Consider the following 23,517-nt stretch of genomic DNA (forward strand, 5'->3'; position numbering starts at 1 on the left):
AAGAGAAAACAGAGAGAAGCCTCTCCCAGAATCCTCTGCGCTCAGAGTTCCTTCCTTTTAAAAGAATAAGCACTCTGGGGTGCCACATGTTGAGGTGACCATTCCTGGATTCCCTCACTACATTAAAAACAAGAACAATTTCAAGAGCCTAGCTTTTACAATCTAAGGAACTAGAAAGAGAATTCTAAATTAAGCCCAAAGCAGAAGGAAGGAAATAATGAAGTTTGGTGCAGGGCGTGAATGAAATGGAGAATAGGAAGAAAGAGTTGGAAGAAAGGATGAGAAGAGGAGGGGGAGGAGGGAGAGAGGAAGGAAGGGAAGAAGAATGGGAGGGAGAGAGAGAGCCTGAGGGAAGGAGAGGGCTGAAGAGATTGATCCACTGTTGAGGGCACCTGATGCTCCTGCAGCGGACCCAGGCTCAGTGAGCAGCAGCTGATGAGGCTCACAACCATCCTTAACTCCAGTCTACTGCCAGGGGTTAGCTTCAGCCCACCCTGAGCAATCCTGTACTCATTTGGACTCTATCAACCTCTATCCTAAAATCATAGTTCTACAAGTAGAGACTCGGCCTCCTCAGACCTGAGGCATGGCTCAGTCCAAGCCCGGAGCTCTTCTCTGAGGTTCCCAGACCTTCCCTGGAAGCCCCAAACCCCTTCCTCCCTCCCACAAGCTCCTTTGGTGGTTTCTCTCCACCCTCCAAGATGGCTCTTGGGAGGATATTTTATTTTCCCAGACAAGCTCAGCAAGGCAATTTCTCCTCCTAAGAGGTTAACCTAATTGCTTTTCCCAGAAGAAAACCCTCAGAGGTTTCCCTTGTGGTAGAATAGGAGGTTTGAAAATTATATGTTCAGAGCCCCGTCCTGGTTACTATATTCGGTTCCTTTTCCCAGATGGTGGAATGAGAGAGAGCACAGGCGCCACCTGCTGGTCCACAGAGGAACTCCGGGAGAAGACGAGGTTCATCGGTGCCATTGAGAGTCAGGCGCACAGCACGCTCAACACGCACAGTCCTCTGTTGGCTAAGAAGCTGGGCCACAGGTCAAGGGTTCAGCCCGCTGCTCATTTTTAATGTTTCTCACTTTCAAAGCCTGGTGACAAGTGTGGTATTCAGTACATTGGCTTTCACAAACATAAAATATGTGATTTCCAGGGGTGGAGAGTCAGAGAGGCTTACAAACATTAGGTAAGAATAATGTACAGTATTTGCATACACATATCTGGGGTGATCACATGATACCTCAGAGTACCTCATCTGGGCCTACTTGAACTGTAGGAGTCTGACGGGGCTCAGAGGCATGGATGGCTTCTCTCTGCCTGTCCTGTGCAGTCCCTGTCCTTTCCACTCCCCTAACGATTCCAAGATTCCTCTTCTCCAAAGCAAGCCATAAATTCTGGAAACTTCACTATCTCCCCTCTCCCTGGAAGACACCAGCCCCAAGGGAGCAGAGATGCTGCACAGACGCGCAGCAGCATCTGGACAGGAAGGCCTTGCTGGCCTGTTGTCTATCACGGTCAGGTCATGACCTTTTACCCAGGCACAATTCTGTACCACTGCCCACCCTTCACTGACCCAAGGCATAAAGGTACATTGTTTCCTCTGGGTCGTTATGGAACTTTGATCAAGTCAATATGTTATGCCTTTCTCTTGTTACCTCTTCTTTTGTAATGGAGTACTGGTCATGGTCCTTATGATGGGTGAGAAGCAATATTCGCCATGTCTCTGTTGCTGTCTCTCTGTCTCTCTGTCTGTCTCTGTGTTTCTGTCTCTATCTCTCTGTCTCTATCTCTATGTCTCTCTGTCTCTCTCTGTCTCTGTCTCTGTCTTTGTCTCTCTCTCTCTCTCTCTCTCTCTCTCTCTCTAGTGTGTGTGTGTGTGTGTGTGTGTGTGTGTGTGTGTGTGTCTGGTATGTCTGGCTCTCTCTCTGTCTCTGTCAGTCTTTCTCTCTCTGGGGAGACAGAGAGAGACAGAGTGGCAGAGACAGAGAGAGAAAGGGAAAGAGAGAGAGAGAGAGAGAGAGAGAGAGACAGAGACAGGGTGGAGGAGTAGAGACTTATGAGAGAGGAAATAGAGTCCAAGCTTGGCCTGAAGACTCATCAGCCCTCACTGGGAAAGTAGGGCTATGGGAATGCTTGGTCTAGTCAACCTGACTCCTCACTCATAACACAGCTGCCTGCCCCCTCCCAGGCCCCGATGGACAGAGCTCGCTCCACAGCTCCACAGGCTACAACAGGGCTCACGGGAGGATGAGGGACAGCAGAGCTGGTGTGTATACCTCATCTTCTAAGAGCAGAGGGCCTGTGGCTGAGGCCCTCGGCCCTCTGCTGTAGCTCAGTTCTGCCCCAACTGAGTCTCCCAGAGGACTCAGGGAGGGACGAAGTGGCTGCCCTAGCCCGGGAAGACTTGCTTGCTCACACCTGCCCTAGCACACGTGAGGAGAGAGAGCAGCGCCACTCAAGCAAGGTCTTTGTCAAATGCAAACCACCAGGGGCAGCCCCACTGCAAAGGAACGGAGGTGAGTACAGGCTCAGACAAGTACAGAGAAGCAGTGTGAGGCTGCCCCGGGGCCTGGCACAGTTAGTACCAGCTGCTAGAGTAGCAGGAAAATTAGTGGATTGCAAGGGGCTTGGGGCCAGCCTGGGCAATGCGGTAAGACCTTTGTTGTCTCAAAAATAAAATGAAGGGGCTGGAGAGACGGCTCAGTGGTTAAGAGCACTGGCTGTTCTTCCAGAGGTCCCGAGTTCAATTCCCAGCAATCACGTGGTGGCAAACAACCATCTGTAATGGGATCTGATGCCCTCTTCTGTAGTGCAGGCATATATGCAGAGAGAACACTGTAGCATAATAAATAAATATATCTCTTAAGAAGTAAATAAAACGAAGGCTGGCCATGTGACTCAGTTGGAAGAGTGGCTGCCTGTCATGTATCAAGTTCTGGATTCGAGTCCCAGTACCACATAAACTAGGCATGTTGGCTCCTATTTACAATTCCAGCACTCGGGAAGTAGAGGCAGGCGGATCAGAAGTTCAAAGACGGGGGCTGGTGAGATGGCTCAGTGGGTAAGAGCACCCGACTGCTCTTCCGAAGGTCCAGAGTTCAAATCCCAGCAACCACATGGTGGCTCACAGCCATCCGTAACGAGATCTGGCGCCCTCTTCTGGAATGTCTGAAGACAGCTACAGTGTACTTACATAAATAAATAAATTTAAAAAAAAAAAAAAAAAAAAAAAAAAAAAAAAAAAAAAAAAAGAAGTTCAAAGACACCTTCAGTGAGTTCAAGACCAGCATGGACCATGTGTTAAAAAATAAAATAAGCCGGGCGGTGGTGGCGCACGCCTTTAATCCCAGCACTTGGGAGGCAGAGGCAGGCGGATTTCTGAGTTCGAGGCCAGCCTGGTCTACAAAGTGAGTTCCAGGACAGCCAGGGCTATACAGAGAAACCCTGTCTCGAAAAACCAAATAAATAAATAAATAAATAAATAAATAAATAAATAAATAAATAAAATAAAATAAAATAAGAGGCTGCAGCAAACCCCACCACAGAGAGAGGAGGCATCCGTGAATCTAGGCCTCTCAGTGAGAGAATCTACCAGCCCCTCTCTAAGAAATTTCAGCAGCTGTGGTAAGACGGTGTGACCAAAAGCAACCTGGGGAGGAAAGAGTTTATGTTCGCTCACAACTCTCGGGTCACACTCTAACTGTCACCGAGGGGAGTCAGGACAGGAACTCGATGGGGCAGGAACCTGGAGGCGGGAAGTGAAGCAGAGACCATGGAGGGGTGTTGCTTATGGGTTTGCTCCCCGTGGCTTGCTCAGCCTGCTCTCGATAGCATCCAGAGCAACACGTCCAGAGGTGGCACCGCTCCCAATGGACCTCCCACATCAGTCACTAATCAAGATAATACCCCACAGACTTGCCTACAGACCAAGGAGTCATTTTTCTAAGATCCCCTCTTCCCAAATTATCCAGGTTTGTGCCAAGCTGACTCGACCGACAAGCTTGGGGCCGTCCCTGCCTGGGCCTTGAACCAGGCTTCAACCAGGCTTCATCTTGGATGTCAGCCTTTAGCATTGTGAGCAATATGTTTCTGTTGTTTGTAAGCCAACCAGGCGGGGGTGCTTTGTTACAGCACCGGGAATGGCTTCTTACCATGCAGCTACATGCTAAGCAGTTTCCAGCGAGCCCTGGTTCTTGCCTGTCGCCCACCCAGCCTTGGAGCAGCTCAGTAACTTGGCCTCCAGGAGCTGGTTCCACCTCCCACCCTCCCCAGATCTGAATTCCTGCTGCCTTGCCAGGCCCGTGGGGGTCTTGACTGGGCAGCCTGTTCCTCTACCCGCCCCAGGCCCTGTGTAAAGAAAGAGGTCTGACCAAATTCTTCCCAAGGTGGCAGTTTGAGGAAAGACACTAATTACAAGTTCTCTGTCAAACTGGCCCACACCATACCCAAGCCAGACCTCACACTTTCAAAACAGCAGTGACATAGCAGGGGACCTGGGAAGGTTTGTGTGGGTGCCAGCCCAGACCACAACAAACCAAGCCAGAGTCACTGTTCTCAAAGAAGCAGAGGGAGACTTCTTTTTCTTCCTCTGTGCCCAGTACCCTGTCCCCTAAGGACTTGATACTTTGCACACAGCACTCCCTGGGCCCCAGACACTGACTCATATACTGCTTTGGGGTGTCTCACATAACTACTTCCCCCTGCCAGGCCTGGTGAACTCAGGGTTGGGGTCTGAAGTCATAGCTGGGAGGCTCCCTCCAAGCAGCCGTAAGAGCATAGCATACCCTATTCAGGGTCTTCTCTGGGTCCTCGTGACTGCTGCCACCCATGCTGCTGCTCGCCCCAAGGTCACCAGGTTGCAGACTTGATGTGTGAGCATTTGAAGCTGGTGGAAACCAAAATACCCGTAGCGACAGGAAAGCCAGCCCCATTAATACCCATACCTCTAAAGTCACGAGGGGGATCACTTATCAGACATCCTACATGTAAGATATTACATTACAGTTCATAACAGTAGCAGAATAACTGTTATGAAGTAGCAACAAAAATAATTTTAAGGTTGGGGGGGTGGGTCACCACAACATGAGGAACTGGATTAAAGTGTCAGAATATTAGGAAGGTGGAGAGCCTCTGCTCTAGAGACAGCCCTCCAGTCTTGGTGGGCTCTCTGGGATGAACACAGGTCTCCATGATATTCCGTTCTATTTGAGGAAGGCTGTGGTAATAGATTCATAGGTGAGCCGGATTTTCTCTGTAGGTAGAGCAAGCTGGGTCACAGCACAGAGCCGGAGTTGATGCCAGAATTCTAGGACTCAGTTCCTCGGGTTGAGAGACATTGCTTTAAAGAAATGCATTCTGGGGGTGGGAAAAAAAAAAAAAACCTACCCTTGAATGTGGCTCCTTGACATTAAACAAAACAAACAACCAAACAATAAAACCAGGAGCGAACATCTCTGACTCCCTGACATCTCTGACTCCCTGACCTACCCACAGGGAAACCAAGAAGCCCAGCCCACAGGCCTCGCTAAACCCCGCCTCCAGTGCATGACCAGCCAATCAGATCATTCACCCTTTAGCCCTCCAACCCGGATCCTGTGATTGTCCACAGAGCCGCAAAGCATTCCTTGTCTCTGTGGGTCTTCATTTTGTGCGGACTCCTGGGTCACGTGAGGTTTAACGTGAATTGTTACACTTTTCTCTTGCACACTTGTCTGCTACAGGAGTGGAAAGCCATTAGTCTGGCTGACAAGAAACTCCCGTCTCACCCCTACAAGATCAAAACTGCTTTAAAAAACAAAACAAAACAAAAACTAAAAACCCTAGTAGGTTATTTATTTATTCATTCTCTGGGTGTACAATGGAATATTTCAGAGGCTACATAAAACATTGCAGTGGGCTGAATGCAAGAAGAAATAAAAAAAACCTGGCTGTTTATGTTCTAGTGAGCCCAGGAGTAAAAAGATTTTGCTAAAAATCAAAGAACAAAGTGTGCTCCGCGGGAGAACACGTGGCTAGCCTGTACGAGGCTCTGCACTGAACTCTGCCTCAACATTGCTAAGGACAGCTCGGATTTGCTCTCTAGTTTTTATTTGTTTGCTTGTTTTGGAAGACACAATTTGAAAAATCTTACTAAAAATATTAACAATATCTACATTTGTTGACTTTTTTTCTTCGTTTTTGAGACAGTCTCACCGTGTAAGCCTGACTGGCTGACTAGGTTGCTACATAGACTAGGTTGGCCTTGAGGTTGCTGTAATACTCCTGCCTCAACAGGAATTACAAGTGAAAGACACCACACCAGACACGTTGGTTTGTTTTTCAAGGGGGAGGGGATGTTTTGCTTAGAAAATATTGCTTTAAATTTGTCTTAATTTTTATTTCTAGCAAGATAAGCATTGATAGCTGTATACAACCCATTTTTTAAAATAGCCCTCAATACAACTTTTTAATTTTTTTTTTTTATGTGTATGGATGTTTGGTCTGCATGTATGTCTGTGTGCCACATTTGTGCCTGATACTCAGGGAGGCCAGAAAGTGTTGGTCCCCTTGGAACTAGAGTTATAGACAGTTGTGAGCCCCCATACATGCTTGGAGTTGAACCCAGACCCCTCGGAAAGGCAGCCACTACTCCTAACCACTGAGCCATCTCTCCAGACACACCCCAATACTTTTTTATGAATATAGAGAAGTCTTTTTAAAAAAACTATGTGAGTGTTCTGCCTATGTATGTTGAGGGACTATGTACTTGTAGTACCCATGGAGTCCAGAAGAGGGCGACAGATCCCAGGAACTGGAATTACAGGTAGTTGTTAGCCACCACGTGGGTGCTGAGAATCAAACCGGGGTCCTCTACAAGAACTGAACTGTCGCTCTAGCCGCTCTTAAAGGAGTCTTAAGGCAACATGCTAAGAGCCGGGGAGTTTATGTTTGGAGGTGAAGAAGCTCAGGGCTGCTGCTGAGAGCTACACAAGATGAAGGACCGTGACCTCAGGACTATAACCTCTCTGCACGGACTGGAATGACTAGAATTGTAAATACAATTACACTCTATATATTTAACCACAAAGAAAAAGGAAAATTATGGAAACTCAAAGATTTAAAACAGATGCAACAGGGAATATAACTTAGCGGTAGTGTGCTTGCCTGGCCATGTGTGAGTTCCTGTTAAGTTCCAAGGACTGGGTGTGGGGGTGGGGGTCTCCTGAAGATACTTTCTAGAGATACTTAGAGAGGTGCATTAAGGGTGGTGAGGCCTGGGACAAGGAACATTAGCTGAGTGAGGGGAAGCCAAAGACAGCGTCTCACTTGGGCTTTGAAGCAGGCCAAACTCTAAACCTTCCGCTGAGTAAAGAAAGAAATTCATATGTGTATGCACTTTTCTGCTATTTTTGCATTTGTTTCTGTGGGGGGAAATGATTTTTACATTTAAATTTATTTTTGCAGTGTTGGACCCAGAGACTCATTGCATGCTAGACAAGTGCTCAACAACTGAGCCATACACATACAAGGACCTCTTGTAAAATAAGAAAGTGGCCATTAAAAGAAAAATAACTACGGCTGGAGATGTAGCTCGGCGATCAAGCCCTTGTCTGGCTTGCACAAGGCCCCGAGTCAACCCCTAGCATAGAAGAAACAATTAAGAACAGGAAAAGTCCTTATGATCTTTTACTAGCGCAGTTTGAAAGCGATAACTTAAAAGTTAGGGTGGATGTGAGGCTGGAGAGATGGCCCAGCAGGTAAGAGCACGTACTACTCTTAGAGCGGGCCTGGGTTCAGTTCCCAGCACCCACGCTGTGGCTTAGAACTGCCTGGAACTCCTGTTCCAGGGCATTCAGTGCCCTCTTCTGGTCGCTAGAGATGCTGCATGCACATGTTACACATATATCCATGCAAGTATAATACACACATAAGAGAGAGAGAAAGAAAGAAATCTCTTGAAAAAAATGTATGGTGGGAAAGATGGTTCCATGTACCAAGGTGTTCGCCTTACAATCCTGGTGGTCTACACCTGATCTCAAGGACACAGGTAAGGGAGGAAGAAGAGAACCAAGTTCACAAAGTTTTCCTCCTATAGCATGTTCTCTCTCTCTCTCTCTCTCTCTCTCTCTCTCTCTCTCTCTCTCTCACACACACACACACACACACACACACACACAAAATAATTTTCTCAAAAAGTTAAAATCACATGACTGCACTCCTCAGAAGAAAACACTGAACACATGTTTCTTCCGATATTATTATTTTTTTTTCTTTATTTTCTTTCTTTTTGTTTTGTTTTGTTTTTCAAGACAGGGTTTCTCTGTAGAGCCCTGGCTGTCCTGGAAATCACTCTGTAGACCAGGCTGGCCTTGAACTCACAAAAATCCACCTCCTTCTGCTTCCTGAGTGCTGGGATTAAAGGCATGCACGTGTGTTTCTTATAACTTATTCTTATAACTTCTTATTGATATCAAACGTAGCTATTCCTACAATACACCAGCAGGTGGCGCCTTAGCATGCTGAGCACACTGAACGAAAGATAGGAAGGACCTCAGAAGCAAGAAGTGTCTGAGTATCATCCCATCCTCCTCTCTCCTCCCATTTCTTCCCCAAGCCATAGAAAACTGGAAACCCTCTCCCTAAAATAAGTCACAAGACCCAGAAAGGCCACCCCTCTGTCCTACCTCTCCTGACACCAGGCTATCAGATCCTCATTCCACAGAATCTTGCTTCTTGCCTGTGATGGGGCAGAGTGGGCAAGAAGAATCAGAACAGAGAAGCCTGTCTGGCCCTCCCCCATTTATTATGTATAATGGGTGGGTATATTATGGACCTTGAATCTCCCCCAAAGGGCTTGCATATTGAAGGCTTGGTCTCAAGCCTTCTGTGCTCTTGGGGCATGATAGAACATGATGATTTGAAGGTAGGGACCTGGGGAGGAAGTTGGGACATTAAGGCTGTGCCTTTGAAGGGGACCCTGGAACCCTGACCCCTTCTACTCCATCCCCTGTTACCCAACACTGTGGGCTGAGTTCTCCTCCTCCACTACTCCCGTGCTGCGGCAGGCCCAAAGCAGCCGGGCACATGATCACAGCTGAGACCCCCAAGCCTACACTGCCCTTTCCTCGGATTAAGTGTCTGTCTCTGGTGTTTCGTCACAGGGATGGAACACTGGCTAACACGATTACCGTTACTCAGACACCCTTCTCATCGAACTATTTCCCCCATAATTTACCTGAGCCTTCGAGTGTTTGTTTCTGAAGGTCTCCATGTCACATACAAGTTTGATAAGTCAGTGTGCTGTGTGTTTTCTCTTGTTATCCTGCCCGTTGCTGTGGCGAGTTCACAGGGACATCATGGGTTGCAAGGAAAAGCTTTGCTCCTCCCTGTCTTGATAGAAAAGTTCTGGCGCTTGGTTTGGTTTGATTTGGTTATCAAGATAGGATATCTCTGTGTAGCCCTGGTTGTCCTGTCCTGGAACTCCAGGCTGACCTCAGACGCACAGAGATCCGCCTTCCTTTGCCTCCTGAGTGCTGGGATCAAAGGTGGGCAGCACCTGACATAAAACAAATGTTTAAAGAAGAAAGAAGAGAAATTGTGAGAGGGAAAAAAATGCTCGGGCAAAGGAGTCTGGGAGGGCCTTATGGGCATAGGGTGGGGCATGAAGAGTCCTTGCTGACCCTAGAAAGAATGATGTCCTCCTGGCATTTGGGAGCAAGTCATCTTGCAGGCCAGCCTCCTTCTTTGGACACTATGCAGCTGGAGCGGCCTCTGATCCCAGACCCTCTCATGGACACATGGCTCCAGAATTCACCCTCTGTTCCCAGAGTTGAGTTTGCATATGAAACTTCCAATCTAACAACTGCCAAAGACAAGGGGGAGAAAGAGAGAGAGAGAGAGAGAGAGAGAGAGAGAGAGAGAGAGAGAGAGAGAGAGAGAGAGAGGTGCAACATGTAAAAAAAGATTTGCAAACACACCGTTGGTATTTCTGCTCACCCTCTTATGCACAGCTTTCCTCCCTGGGCAGCCTCGGGAGCTGACTCTCTCTCTCTCTCTCTCTCTCTCTCTCTCTCTCTCTCTCTCTCTCTCTCTCTCTCTCTCTCTCTCACACACACACACACACACACACACACACACACACACACCTCACAGAAACCTCACAGAAGCCTCACAGAGGCACAGACCCTTCCCCTAAGTCAAAGGCCTTTGAAGCCCAGGTTCCTGAGCTGAGGGCCAGGCTTGGCAGGACATTCTCTCATGCCTCAAGGACCCAGTCACAGAGCCAATCCCTTCCCCACACGGCTGAGATAGCTTAGTCCTTGCTCCTCAAAGCTTGGGTCTGTCTTCCTCCAGTCCCTAAAGGACCAGACAGAGGCCTCAGAGACGCTAAAAAGCCTTGAGCCTGGGAAACCATCAGGCCACTGCCCAGGGGACTTCCTACCCTTGCCTTTGTGCCTTGCTCAGCTGAAAGTTCCCCAAATGTGGAATGACAGGACCATGAAGTGGCTGGCCTCCCTGTTGCCAACCTTCCCCAAAGTTGGCATGCTGCTGCCCTGACTTCTGAGGCCCTGAGAGAACCCGGGCTTACATTCATGGACTCCTTTCTCTGTGGAGAAGGTATCCTGTGGGCTCCCTACAGAGTAGACCCATGGTCACCAGGACTTAGCTCACAAACAGCCAGCCAGAGCTCTTACCTGCTCCCTGGATGGTTCCTAGGAATCAGCTGCCCCAGGAACTGATGCTAGCCCTGCAGCTCCACACCCACCGCTTTCTCCCACTGCAGCCTATTCATGGCAGATGGGGCATTTGAGCCCAACAGACATGCTGTGCCTGACCATTAAGACCTTTGCCAGCAGCACAAAGGTGCCCCACATCACCAAAGTGCTAAATTCACATGAGGAGAGCCCTGTAATCACATGATCAAATGGCAGCAGGAAGCAGGCTCAGGACCCCTGATAAGAAGAAAAGAGAGGGGGGGCTCTCTTCTGGAGGCCCTTGATCTTAGTGTTCACACAGGCAGACTGGAGATGTTCAAATCAAAGGAATCAAGGAAACGAGAAGATGTGAAAACGCCTATCAAAAAAAATGTCTGCATGTGGACTTTAGTTCAATCAGAATACATGCCTATTTGAAACTGGATGTGTGGTATATAGATGCTTACAAAAATTATGAGTTGAAGGCCAGTCTGAGCTACAGAACAAGACCTTTAAAAAAAACGAGAGAAAAGAGGAGGGGGAAGGGATATAAAGGAAGGAGGAGGGCGAGGAGGAGGCCACTGGAGAAATGACTCAGCGGGTAAGAGCACTGGCTTTCCTTCCAGTGGACCCAGATTAGATCCCCAGCACCCACATGGTGGCTCGTAGCAGTCTGTAACTCCAGGTTCAGGAGCTCCAACCCTCTATTCTGGTCTTCTCAGAGGCACCGGATGCACAGAGTGCACTTATATACATGCAGGCAAAACAAACATAAAGAAAAAAAAATTCAGACAGGGTTACTGCTCTGTGTAGCTCTGGTTGTCCTGGAATTCACTCTTTAAACCAAGCTGGCCTCAAACTTGGAGATCTGCCTGCCTCTGCCTTCCAAGTAAGTGCCGGGATTAAAGCCATGTGCCACCTCCATCTGGAAAATACATATTTTTAAAAAGAATATATGAGTCGGAGCTGGACAGATGGCTCAGCGGTTAAAAGCACTGACTGCTTTTCCAAAGGTCCTGAGTTCAAATCCCAGCAACCACATGGTGGTTCACAACGATCTACAGTGGGATCTGATGCCCTCTTCTGGAGTGTCTGAAGACAGTGACAGTGTACTCATATACTATATATATATATATATATATATATATATATATATATATATATATATATAGAGAGAGAGAGAGAGAGAGAGAGAGAGAGATATGTATGACTATTTGAAAGTTCTTGTTTATGTCCAGAAAAAAAGTCCCTTTTAGTAATGCTGAGTTTTTAATCTATGTTGTCTCAAAGTGTAGATATAAACTCATTTAGATTGGTTATTGCACCCACCTAGAACATTTAAGAGGTAAATCCGTAGTCTGCCCCTCTTAGACCCACCCTCAGAATCTCTGGGACAGAGCCTAAGATCCTGCTTGTTAAAATCCTTGGTCCTATGAAGTTTCAGAACCATTACTAAGATGAACACATTTTGCTTTTTGGATTAGTGAGACCCCAGATGTGAGAAGCCAAGGCCTTAGGTCCTCGTCTCTTAAAATAAGGATAAGAAGCTGGGCATAGCAGCTGACACCTTTAACCTCAGCATTCTGGAGTCAGAGGCAGGTGGATCTCTACGAGTTTAAGGCCAGCCTGGTCTACATTGTAAGTTCCAGGACAGCCAGGGCCAAATATCGAGGCCCTGTCTCAAAAACACCAAACATAAAATAGGGTAATAATGATAAGTGTAAAGTTAGAGCACGTGTAAAACTCTTGTCTTAGACCAACATAAAGTAAGTGCTTAACTCTCGGTAGTCATTCTTTTCCTACTAATGGGCCTAGGTGCTTCTGTCGCCACTCTGTGCTACGGCTGTACATAGTCACTCACAATCCTGGGACCTGTTCTGAGTCCTCCAAATGGGTAGATTGGCTGCACTTTTCCATTCTTTCTATGAAAAGCTGTAATTTTACATCTGGCCACTAGAGGGCAGCATCTACCTATCTTTTATGTTTAAATTGTTTGTTTGTTTGTTTTTATTCATTCGTTTGCTTGGTTGGTTGTTTATTTAAACGGGGGTTTCTTTATGTAGCTCTAGCTAACCTAGAATCCTCCAGGTAGCTCAGGCTGACCTTGAACTTAAAAGCACTAGACCTGCCTCTGACTTCCTAGTGCTGGGGTTCTCTTTTATTTTTAAGTTATCTTTCTTATTTTAAAATACACTTCTAAAACAGCATTTTCTTCCCCGGTTGTGTGGAAGGTGAAGGCAAGCTGGCTGAGACTCAAATACGCTTCTCACTTTGCCTCAGCACTCCGCTGATGTGCACCCTCCTTCAAGAAGTCCTTCATGACTGCTGTAACTTAAGATAAAGCCTACAAGTCCACACACAGCTTATTAAAATACAGTTTATATAATGCCCTAAAATACTTTTCTTAAAAACCCAGTTTTCCCAATGCCTTAAATTATAAAGTAACAATTTTGTTCCTAAGCCTAGGGTCTCCCACACATGCCCGGTGACAGTTTACTGGTCATTGCAGTGCCACACAACTGCATACCAAAATACCCCCGCTTTCTGCCTGCACAGGCTACCATTCTCCACCCTTCCAGCTGGGGTATGTGTGGAAAAATATACAGGAAGCCGTGGGGGAGGTGGGGTGATAGCTCCTTCTAGACTCTCAGGGTTCCCATCTCAACCAGGCTCCAGGAATGGCTTCCCACCCTGCAGAACCAAACCGTTCTAGCACTTGGAAGGACTGGGTTCCCATTGCAGGAGCTAGACAGAGGTTCCCAGTGATAGCCACTCTCCAAGCAGGGCCCTGAGAATGGTCAATATGTCCGTTTGGGCATCCACCACTACGTGAGGTCTATGTGGGAGGGTAAGAGGCAGACATGGAAAGAGAATGAGGGACAGACAGGTAGCCAGCCAGGGGTGGATAATGGTGAGCTATGAGCTACCACAGTAGACAGCTGGACTGGACTGTGAATAGGGACACAGTGAGAAACCAACCGATCCTGGTTGATGTAAGCACACAGAGGCACCCATACCCCATCCCTGAAGGAGCCTGCTGGTCCTCAGACTGGGTGTCTTCTATGCTCCCCTACGGGCCTGTACGATTTGCTGGAGCAAACAATATGGAAGGTACAGGCGTTGTGGTGGCAGTAGCAGCTGGAGGCTCCCTATAGCTGTCCACCCAGTCCCAGCTCCCCTTTCCTCCAGCCACAGCCTCTGGCCCAGGGCAGAAGTCCCTTCATCCCCCCGACACTGTGGGTATCTGTAGTATATGCTGGCCAGTGGGTGAACATCAGGGAGGCAGGTGGTTTCGGCTGCTTGCAGAGCCCTAAGGTGTTGCAGTGAATCTATGAGGCTGGGGTGGGGCTGCATACCCCACTGTAAGATGTGCACGGGACCTAAGTGAGGCCAAGCCTACAAGCAAATCCTCTGCTGTTTGGGGGGGGCCCATTGCATGCCCACAGTGGACATCACCCCTCCTGCCCCCCAATTTGTTTCTTTACTAGCCATGGAAAGTTGGGGAAGCTGGAGTTAGCAGCTGCCATCTTGCCAGCTTGGGGAGAGAGGTATTTGAGAATGGGGTCAAACCAGAGAATGAAACCCTGCTCTCTTGCTTGACTCCTGCCTGAGCATTATGGGAAACCAGCATTACCCCATACATCAGTTATTTAAGCCAGTAAACGGACCTAGGATTCTAACCGGTGATTAGAGAGTGTCACAGCTGTCACGGGGTTGGGCCATTGATGAGCTATTTTATCATCTGGTCCTGATCTTCTATGAAACCCAAAGACTCCTGCTGGCTCTCTTCTATCCTCTCACTTGCTTTGGCTTCAAACTTTGCTATTGTGTAGCGTGCACTGGGCTTTCCAGGAGATGGGGTTAGCTCTGCCATAGCCTACCGGTGGGTTAGAAACACACTCCAGGTCCCCACTTGTCAACAGAAAGGTCCGGGCTGGGCTGTCAGGCCTCTCCACGCAGCGATTTTCTTTCCCTTCGTGTTTGAATTTGGCCAAGCCAATGAAGTCTCTAACCAACCCAGTGTTTCTCAACCTGTGGGTCAAAGGACCCTTTTACAGGGGTTGCCTAAGACCAGTCAGAAAACATAGTTACATTATGAATTCATAACAGTAGCAAAATTATAGTTATGAAGTAGCAAGAAATTGTATGGTTAGGGGGTCACCACAGCATGAGGAACTGTGGCAGCATCAGGAAGGTTGGGAACCACGGCTCTAACCCTTCTGTATTCCTACTGCATTCCCTCTGTAGCCACACTGGGTCCATCCCCATCTCGCTGTAGCCAGGCTAGGCTCCGCCCCTTCTCACTTTACCAAATGAAAATTTGCCTTCAGTAGATCCTTGTAGGTGTTCTTCTAGACAAAATATTCTGGATGGGCAAGAAGACACCATTCTAATTCCCAAACAAGGTACCAAGTTAACCATGAGCCCTGATTTTTGTATTATTGGGTGTGTCCCACTTCCTTTGCCGGCTATGAGTATTTGAAATCACGTAAGCTTGAATTAGGAAGGACCTTGTGCAGACATGGTGGGGAAAGGTGACACCAGTAACTTCCAAGTTGAGGAACAGGTCTAGTTAAGTGCTTCAGCACACGGGGGCTCATTAAATTCAGAATCCTGTGGGGACACTTTCCTTTTGAAGAGGTGGGTTTCTGTTTGTTTGTTTGTTTGTTTTGTTGTTGTTTGCTTTGCTATTGTTTTACCAAGTTCTGTTGGAGTTCGTCAAAAGACCCTTACTCAGAAAGAGCACAGAGACCGCCGCCATCGCTGCAAACTGATTCAACATGTTGGGGACTCCCCTCTCGGCATGCAGGCCAGAGGAGAGAGAGACCAAGAACAAAGAAAGAACACACTTTTTATACCTTTGTAAGGGGCAGATTTGAGCAATGAGGTTCTCATTGGTGTAGCAAGTAACCCTTTCAGGCATTGGTAGGTTTGTATGGTGACTAAGTAACCCTTTGGCCTAGTGACTCACTTTGCTTGCCCCCATGGTGGGTTATTATGATTTGGTCAGCAAAGTAATAGTACATTTTGAACTTACGGGTCAGTTATTAACGTCACAGCTATTAACGTCAGGGGAATTCTCGCAACAAAGTCAGGGTGGTTTGTGGTCTCTGTCAGAATTCAGTGTGGGGCAGGAGGCAGGAGAATTGCTAATCTTGTTATGGTTATTTCTCTTGAGAACAGCTAATATTGTTTTGGTAGCTGCAGACTTAATAACTTTGACCGCTAAAACTATGTTTTTACATTTGTTTAGTCAGTCAGTTTCCTTATCTGGTTCTGCACTTGGCCCGCAAGGACAGTTTGGAAAGTCCTTTTTGAAGGGGGAAGGGACTGGGTGGTTTTGAATTCATTTTGGATATTACAGTTCCAGGCCTTCACTTTATTCTTATGAAATACATATTTTTATGAAATTGCGACCATCACTATGGCCTGGACGCTTTTTCAGCTCTCATCCTCCCACTTGCCTTATTGGTTTTGTCAGGGCTGTGGATTTAATGGGTCCAAATCACCAGAGAAACGTGTTGACCAAGAGGAGACCAACCAGAGAAGCTGTGTCCAGCTGAGCATGCTCACTTAGTCACTTAGATCTCTAGGGGGAGGAACCACAGACTGTGCTTGCCCGTGCTTCGGAAGAGCAGAGACGTCTGGCTTCGTACTGTACCTTCCACGGACTTCGGCATCCGACCTTTTCCTCTCGGGTAAAAACCATTAATGCAGTAGCGTCTTCATAGAGCTAGGCTGAGTCCGGGGGTTCTCTACGCCTACCTGTTTCCGGTGCGATTTGTCCTGAACTCAGGATTGTTCCTTCCATTTCCGCCTCCTCCGAGCACCTTGCGACTACTGGGATGCTCTACATACCTGACTCCCTGTGTTTTTACAAGTCTTAGGGGAGGGGGCTAGGAATTGGGCCTTTGAAATGACTTCTTGCTATGCGTCCCAGGCTGGCCTCAAACTGCCAGTCCTCCTGTCTCAGCTTCTGCCCACTGAGTAGTGGAACTACAGGTCTGTGCTACTTACGCTACCACATCTATCACATACCGTAGCCCTTTAAAATGACTTTCAGATGATGAGTTAGCAAACCTCTCGTGTTGTTGGAAAAGCAGAACTCAAGAGGACTTCCAATTAAGACAGCATGACTGGAAATGAGAGCTGCCATCAAGGGATAATGAGGAAGTTTATGTTAAATCTGGTGTGGTAGCACACACGGTGACCCCAGCATTTGGGAAATAGAGGCAGGACTATCAGGAGTTCCAGGACATCCTCGGCTGTATGGTCACTAGGAGGCTAGCTTGCGCTAAATGATACTCTAGCTCAGAAAAGCAAAGTGTATAATAAAATGTTGAAATTAATTTGTGGTTAAATTCCACACAATGTGTGTCCATTCCAGGGAATGGAAAGATGGCTCAGCAGCTAAAAATGTTTGTTCTTACAAATTACCTGGGTTCAGTCTCCAGGGACCCACATAGTGGCTCACAACTATCTGTAACTCCAGGTTTAGAGAGTTACAGCACCCTCTTCTGGCTCTCATGGGTACACACACACCGCGCATGCACGCAAAACTCTCATTAACATGAAATAGTTTTTTATTCATTTTGCATCTATATCAATGCCCCCTAATCTCCCCCTCTCCCAGTCCCTCCTCCCATTCTCCTCTGAGAGGGTGGCACCTCCTGCCCCCAAATCCTCATGTTCTATACTGTCATTGGATATCTTGATTTTTTTTGGCTTGGTTTTTGTTTTTTTGTATACAGGGTCTCACAGAACTGGCTATGTAGACTAGGCTGGCCTTAAAGACCAGGCTGCTTCTGCCTCCTGAGTGCTGGGAGCCTAACTTTCTTAAAAATTGGTTTTTGTTTGTTTGTTTATTTATTTATTTATTTATTTATTGAGTCAGGGTTTCTTTGTGTAGCCCTGGCTGTCCTGAAAATCACTCCATAGCCCAAGCAGGCCTCACACTTGGAAATCTACCTGCCTCTGTCTCCCAATTGCTGGGATTAAAGGCATGTGTGTCACCACTGCCTAGCTGGTTTCTAATTTTATTTTTTCATTTATGAGGGTGACATCCTATATAAGTCAAGTTCAACTTTCCCAACCTGTTAGCAAATTCAAGGGCAGCCTGCACCACATGAGACCCTGCCTCAAACGACAAATGAAAGTGTCGCTAGTTAAACTATAACCTAGTCTTTTCATATTTAGAATTTCATTCCTGTATTCACCTGTGTATATTTGATGCTTACCATCAGGCCTGGTTTTGACCAGTATGTGTGTCAACTGTCACCATGCCATCAAGCTCAGAGCCCAACCCCGTCAGACTTGGAGTGCTGCGTTTGACAGTCAGCAGGTTGTCTAGGGTCCTGTTCTTCCCGGGTATCCACTCTGCATGCTCTGACAGTGCCGCATGTCTTACTGAAGGCATCTGGTGGGATTGGCTACAAGTTGCACCTCAGTTTCAGAGCTGACAAAAAGGGAAACTGAGGGATGGAAATAGCTCTGACAAGGTCCCCTTAGACCCTACCTCACCAATGAGCAACAGTCACCATCCAACATGTTCTGGACATTGGGGATTAGCACTAGCTTTTGTGCTGTGAGCCTGTCCCCAGGAAGTCATGAGCACATGACTTGAAAGTGGGACTTGGAGAGAGGAGACACCCATGAGTGGGGCAGGCCAACAGCAAGAGAAAGCAGGACCTCAGGGCTTCCCAGATCCTGTGTCTGGTTCTATATGGAGCCTACTCTCTAGTTCCTGTATTCCATGACATCCTGAAGCCTACCATGTATTACTGAGCTGGCTAGATAGTCCATGTTATTGACAAAAGGACCCCCTCGTGTTGATGGTTGTTGTTTCTATGACTCTATTCTTTTCTTTTAAAAGATTTATTTATTTATTTAATGTATATGGATACACTGTGGCTGTACTAATGGTTGTGAGCCATAGTGTGGTTGTTGGGAATGAAGATTGCTTGCTCCGGTTGGCCCCACTCACTCTAGCCTAAAGATTTATTTATTATACATAAGTCCACTATAGCTGTCTTCAGACACACCAGAAGAGGGCATCAGATCTCATTACAGATGGTTGTGAGCCACCATGTGGTTGCTGGGAATTGAACTCAGGACCCTCAGAAGAACTGTCAGTGCTCTTACCGCTGAGCCATCTCGCCAGCCCTGACTCTATTCTTTTTAGATAGTAGCTCATCTGTGGATAAAACAAAAAGTGGAACTGGTGGCATCTCCAACGTCTCCTTTCTACCTCTGAGGCAGCTGGCACTCTCCATCCTGGTGCTGTGGGTCTAGATCAGAAGTGTCCCCCAAAGGCCATGTATTGACGGCCCTGTTACAGCCTGGGGTACTGTGGGGACATGGCTGGACCCATAGGAACTGGAGCTGTGTAGAAGGAAACGTCTGCTGCCTGGCTGCAGCAGGTACACACATCCTTCAGCATGTGCCTCCTCACGGTGATGTGCTGCTGTCTTGCTACAGGCCCAGAGGCAACAGGGCCAAGTGAGGATGGCCTGAAACCCCCGTATAGATTACTCTGTGTAATTCATCACACTGATAGAAAGCTGGCTAACACACTCTGTACTTACTAGCCACGTGACTGTGCTCTGGCTACTGAGTTTGTGCCCAGAGGGAAACTTAGAGATGGTCTAGCAATGAAAACAGCACTGAGTCATTAGGGGTTGGCAGTGAAGGTGCCTTATCCACAGACCAGCCTTGTGGGGCTCTCAACAGTCTCCAGAGAGGATGGGTCTGAGATGGATGAAGATGTAAAGTTAAAATGTGCTATCCACGCAGACAGGAAAGAGATGCTTCCCACAGATAGAGGAGCTAGCTGCTAGCTGGGTCACAGAAGGGAATTCCATCCAAGCATTTAGAGTAAAATCGACCAAGAATAGAATGCAAAAGATGTCCACTGATAAAAGGCAGGCTAGACCACCTGGTGACAGGCAGTTTCTATTAAGAGATGGAGTTCACCTTGAATGACCTTAAATGCAACAGCCCTGAAGATGGTTGTCTTATGCCTGTTTACAAAGTCCATGTGATCTGTAACAACCTCAAGAGCAGAAGCAAGTAGCACAGGACTTTGAATCTAAAATAAACAAACAAGTACACCCGAAGCTCTGGTGGTGTGTGATCTGTCCCCATAACGACCTACTGTCATGGACAAGTAAAAGAGGCCACCATGCCTCAGTTTTGTGGTTTTAGTCTAAAATACATGACTAAGTCAGGCACGTGATTTTAATTTTGGAAGTGGGAGGGGATCAGTTAGTCAAACAGCATTAGATTGCTCACAGGAATTGATTTATTGTATTTATAACATTTTCAGTTGTTTTGTGCTAAGCAAGATGTCTCTGGAGTTTAATATCCTGGGGAAAACCATTAAAACTTGTAATTATAGTTTAAAATGCTCAGAGGAGTTTAATGAGGTTTGCCAAATGGGGTTGTTTTGGGGGAGGAACTAAATCTGTTAAAATGAACAAATGATAAAAAAAAAACACACACACACAAGATGCGTATGATGGCCTTAAATGCCTGTTTCAACAGGGGAAGAAGCTAACTGGGTGGTAGAGCTTGTCTGATTCACACAAGGCCCTGGGATCCATGCTCAGCACTGAAGGAGAACCCAGGTTAAAATTCTTTATCCTCAACAGACTAAAAACTAATTTACGAGATAACTTGGTGGGCAGGCACACTTTTGTTCAAATGACTTACGTGATGGTTAAAAATAAACACTGATGAAGGACCAGCCACCAAGTAAAGGCTCTTGCCACCAAGCCTGGTAATCTGAGTTTGATCCCTGGAACCCACGTGCTGGAGGGAAGAGCCAACTCCAAGTTATCCTGTGACCTCCTGATTTGCTGCCGTATACACACGACTCCTGTCCTCCAGTAAACAAATGCTTAAAATTTTTTTTTTTCTTTAAAGCCCTGCTAAGGACATAGACTACCCACACCTTTAGAAACTGGAGCATCAGAACACTTATATCCTAGGTCTGAAAAACTTTCAGTTAAAAGACTTTCTTCCCCCAACGCCTACATTTATCTTTAGCTAATTTGCATAAAAATAGCTAAGAAGGAATACCTCTGCCCTCTCAAGGTTTTGAAACCAGGACCAGCCTACTACTAGTGCTTTCTCCACCGAGATACTGATTATCTGCCACGATTCCTACTTTTTAAGGGTAAATGCATAAGTTTCCCAAGGTAAGAGCCAGTCCCTCACTCAGTCTATCCTCAGTGGCCCAGCGGCCAGACCAGACTGAGAGCTCAAGAATGTCCCCTGAAGCAATCCCTACAAGGTTTCACCATAGACTTCTCTAGCTTAGCCCAGAAAGTTCAGATGGCTTTAGTCCCCCTAAATGCAGTTAATACTAAGGATTATCCTAAAGAAAAAAAATGTTAAATGTGTGTGCGTGCATGTGTGTGCGTGCATGTGTGTGCCAGCATGTGTGTGCACATCCATGTGTCAGATGACAACTTTTGAGAGCTGGTTCTCTTTACCGTGTGAGTCTCAGGGATCAAACTTGGGCCTTCAGGCTTGGTGGTAGGGGCCTACCCACTGACCTACTTTCAAGTGATTCTTCCTTCTGAACAAAATCTTTAGATTGGCCACAGCCAACACACATGCTCCATACCCATTTACCATCACTTTATAACAGTGCCTCTTAACGAATGGGAACCTGGCAAAGAGCCAGCCCATCATTTACAGGAGGCACAGCCAGGGATTTTAAAACCGACCCCAGGCAGAACTCCCCAACTCGACATAACTCTACTTGCAAAGTTATTTTAACCATGATCACTCTTGCTCTGTAGCCTTGGAACTTCTAACAACAGGCTCCCACCACCACCATATATTCTTAGAGAACAAATGATAAATTGGAGCTTATCATCATATATGTTTGGGGGAGTGCTGGCAATCTGATTTGTCACTGAGTTCCCTGCAATGACCAACAGCTACTATCTGTGGCACATTTTGGGGTCTCTAGGGATTGAATTCAGGGCCTGGCATAGGCTGGTTGTACACCCTGCCACCAAGCCCCAGTACTCTATGGAACACTTAGAGTAGGAAAGGGGACTACAACCCTGACACAATCCAAGCTGTCCCCTGCAGCAAAAACAAAAATGGTCGGGGTCACAGAGAAGTCACAGATGCCACAGAAAACCAAGAAAGCTGGGGTTTTTCGTCAGGGGCTCTTTCATGCACTTGAGAGCTTTCGTCCCCTGTACATAGAGGGGGCCACCTTCTCCTCTTCAAAATAAAGAACCAAACCAGACTCAAAAATCTAGAGGTGGGTGGGGACAGGTACCCCACACTGTTCTTGACACAACCCACCCCCACGTCTGGAAGTCAGCAAAAGGAACAAGCAAAGTGATGTCACGGGAGTGCTGTTTTAATACAGTCTGTGCCAAGCAACATCATAATCTCCAAGTTTGTCCTATCTTTAATAGGCAATATTCAAAATTAAAAAACAACAACTCTGCAGTCATAAAACAGGCCAGCCACACTTCTGAGGAGACTGAAAAATGAGAAGCCATGAATTATCTTCTTTGAAAAGCAGCCATTTCAAAAGGTTTTCTTTAATATCATAAAATAGTCTCATGGACAAGTGAGCTAGCAAACACACATGCACCAGTGTGCCTCTGATCAGAGTACCCACCTACCCCACCCCCAAGTGGACATGAAGTTAGAGAAATGAATACAGCAGACAGAACAGGTAGGAGGAAAAAACTTCAGTAAAAAGAATGGAATATAACTTTGTGCTTGGTTATTTTCCTATGTCAAAACAAAAACATTTCGGTGCAAATAGTTAATTTTTCCTCTTTTCCATTTAAGACTGGTGGAGAAAAAAATACTTTTTTTCTATAATAAAATATGTAGTTTTTTTGGTTTTTTTTTTTCTTTTTAAACTTTTTTTTAACGTAACTTTTTTTTTTATCCTTTTTTGCAGAAAATAATTTTGTAAACTGTCACTTTGTGGGCAGGGAGGCTTGATGCCGCCTGGGTCGGAGCTCTGCCCCCTTGGTGGCTGAGCTGAAAAAAACGAACCCAGCCAGCCAGACTGGGCGGAGGAGGAGGAGCAGGGTGGGGCGCACGCGCAGAAGGCCAGGGGGGGGGGGGGGGAGGCAGGGGCGGGTTAGAGGTCGCTCTCGCCGTACAGTGCCGTGGAGAAGGACATGTAGTCTAAAGCACCGGGCACAGAGTCGGGGCCCGCGTAGGGGGCCATTCTTGCGATGCAGTACTCGGCTTGGTCAGGGGGCAGCTCGCGGCGCAGCTCATCCTCTGTGATGTAATTCTGCGGAGAAAGCATGGTCAGGGTCGGAAACCTCGGCAGCGGCCGGAAAGCAACGCGGCATTGCCGCAACCATTAGGTCGTAAACTTGCTGGGAATGTTAGGTACCCGTGTTGTTCTAATTTCCTCGCTCTACTTGATCTGTAGAATACGTGCGTACATACATATAACAGAGACATCCGTGTGTATGTACACATATATATTTAAGTGCATATTATATATTTACAAGTAATATATCATTTGTATATGGTATTTTAAACATGTCACATTTTCCATTTTAGTATCTACTTCAACTTCCTTCCAAACCTATTTCACTCGGACTCTTTTCATTCATCCTACCGATTTACAGTAACCACCCGCTGGCTCAGCGTCAGCAAGTCCTACCTTATCTCCAGCCAGGATCTTGAAGGAAGCCATGACCTGATCTGCAGTATCGGTGTCAGCCGTCTCTCGGGACATAAAGTCGATGAAGGCCTGGAATGTCACTACGCCCAAGCGGTTGGGGTCTACAATGCTCATGATGCGGGCAAACTCTGCCTCTCCCTGGAGGAGACAACCAAC

General features: G+C 46.9%; 1 protein-coding gene across 8 annotated transcripts in view; it reads right to left on the bottom strand.

Moving 5' to 3' along the window:
• Positions 1 to 22,779: 22,779 nt before the first annotated feature.
• Positions 22,780 to 23,517, bottom strand: part of Actn1 (actinin alpha 1) — a 92,524-nt gene continuing 91,786 nt past the window's right edge. For all 8 annotated transcript variants that reach the window (XM_085830508.1, XM_085830507.1, XM_085830506.1 and 5 more), the window contains 2 exons: positions 23,341 to 23,499; positions 22,780 to 22,959 (listed from right to left, as the gene is read on the bottom strand). In XM_085830508.1, the coding sequence (XP_085686634.1) occupies positions 22,801 to 22,959; positions 23,341 to 23,499 (318 nt within the window). In that variant the 3' untranslated portion in view covers positions 22,780 to 22,800. The remainder of the gene's footprint in view (positions 22,960 to 23,340; positions 23,500 to 23,517) is intronic.

This window comes from Mus caroli, unplaced genomic scaffold, assembly GCF_978045245.1.
Source record: "Mus caroli unplaced genomic scaffold, Mus_caroli_1 scaffold_14, whole genome shotgun sequence".
Taxonomy (NCBI): Eukaryota; Metazoa; Chordata; class Mammalia; order Rodentia; family Muridae; genus Mus; species Mus caroli.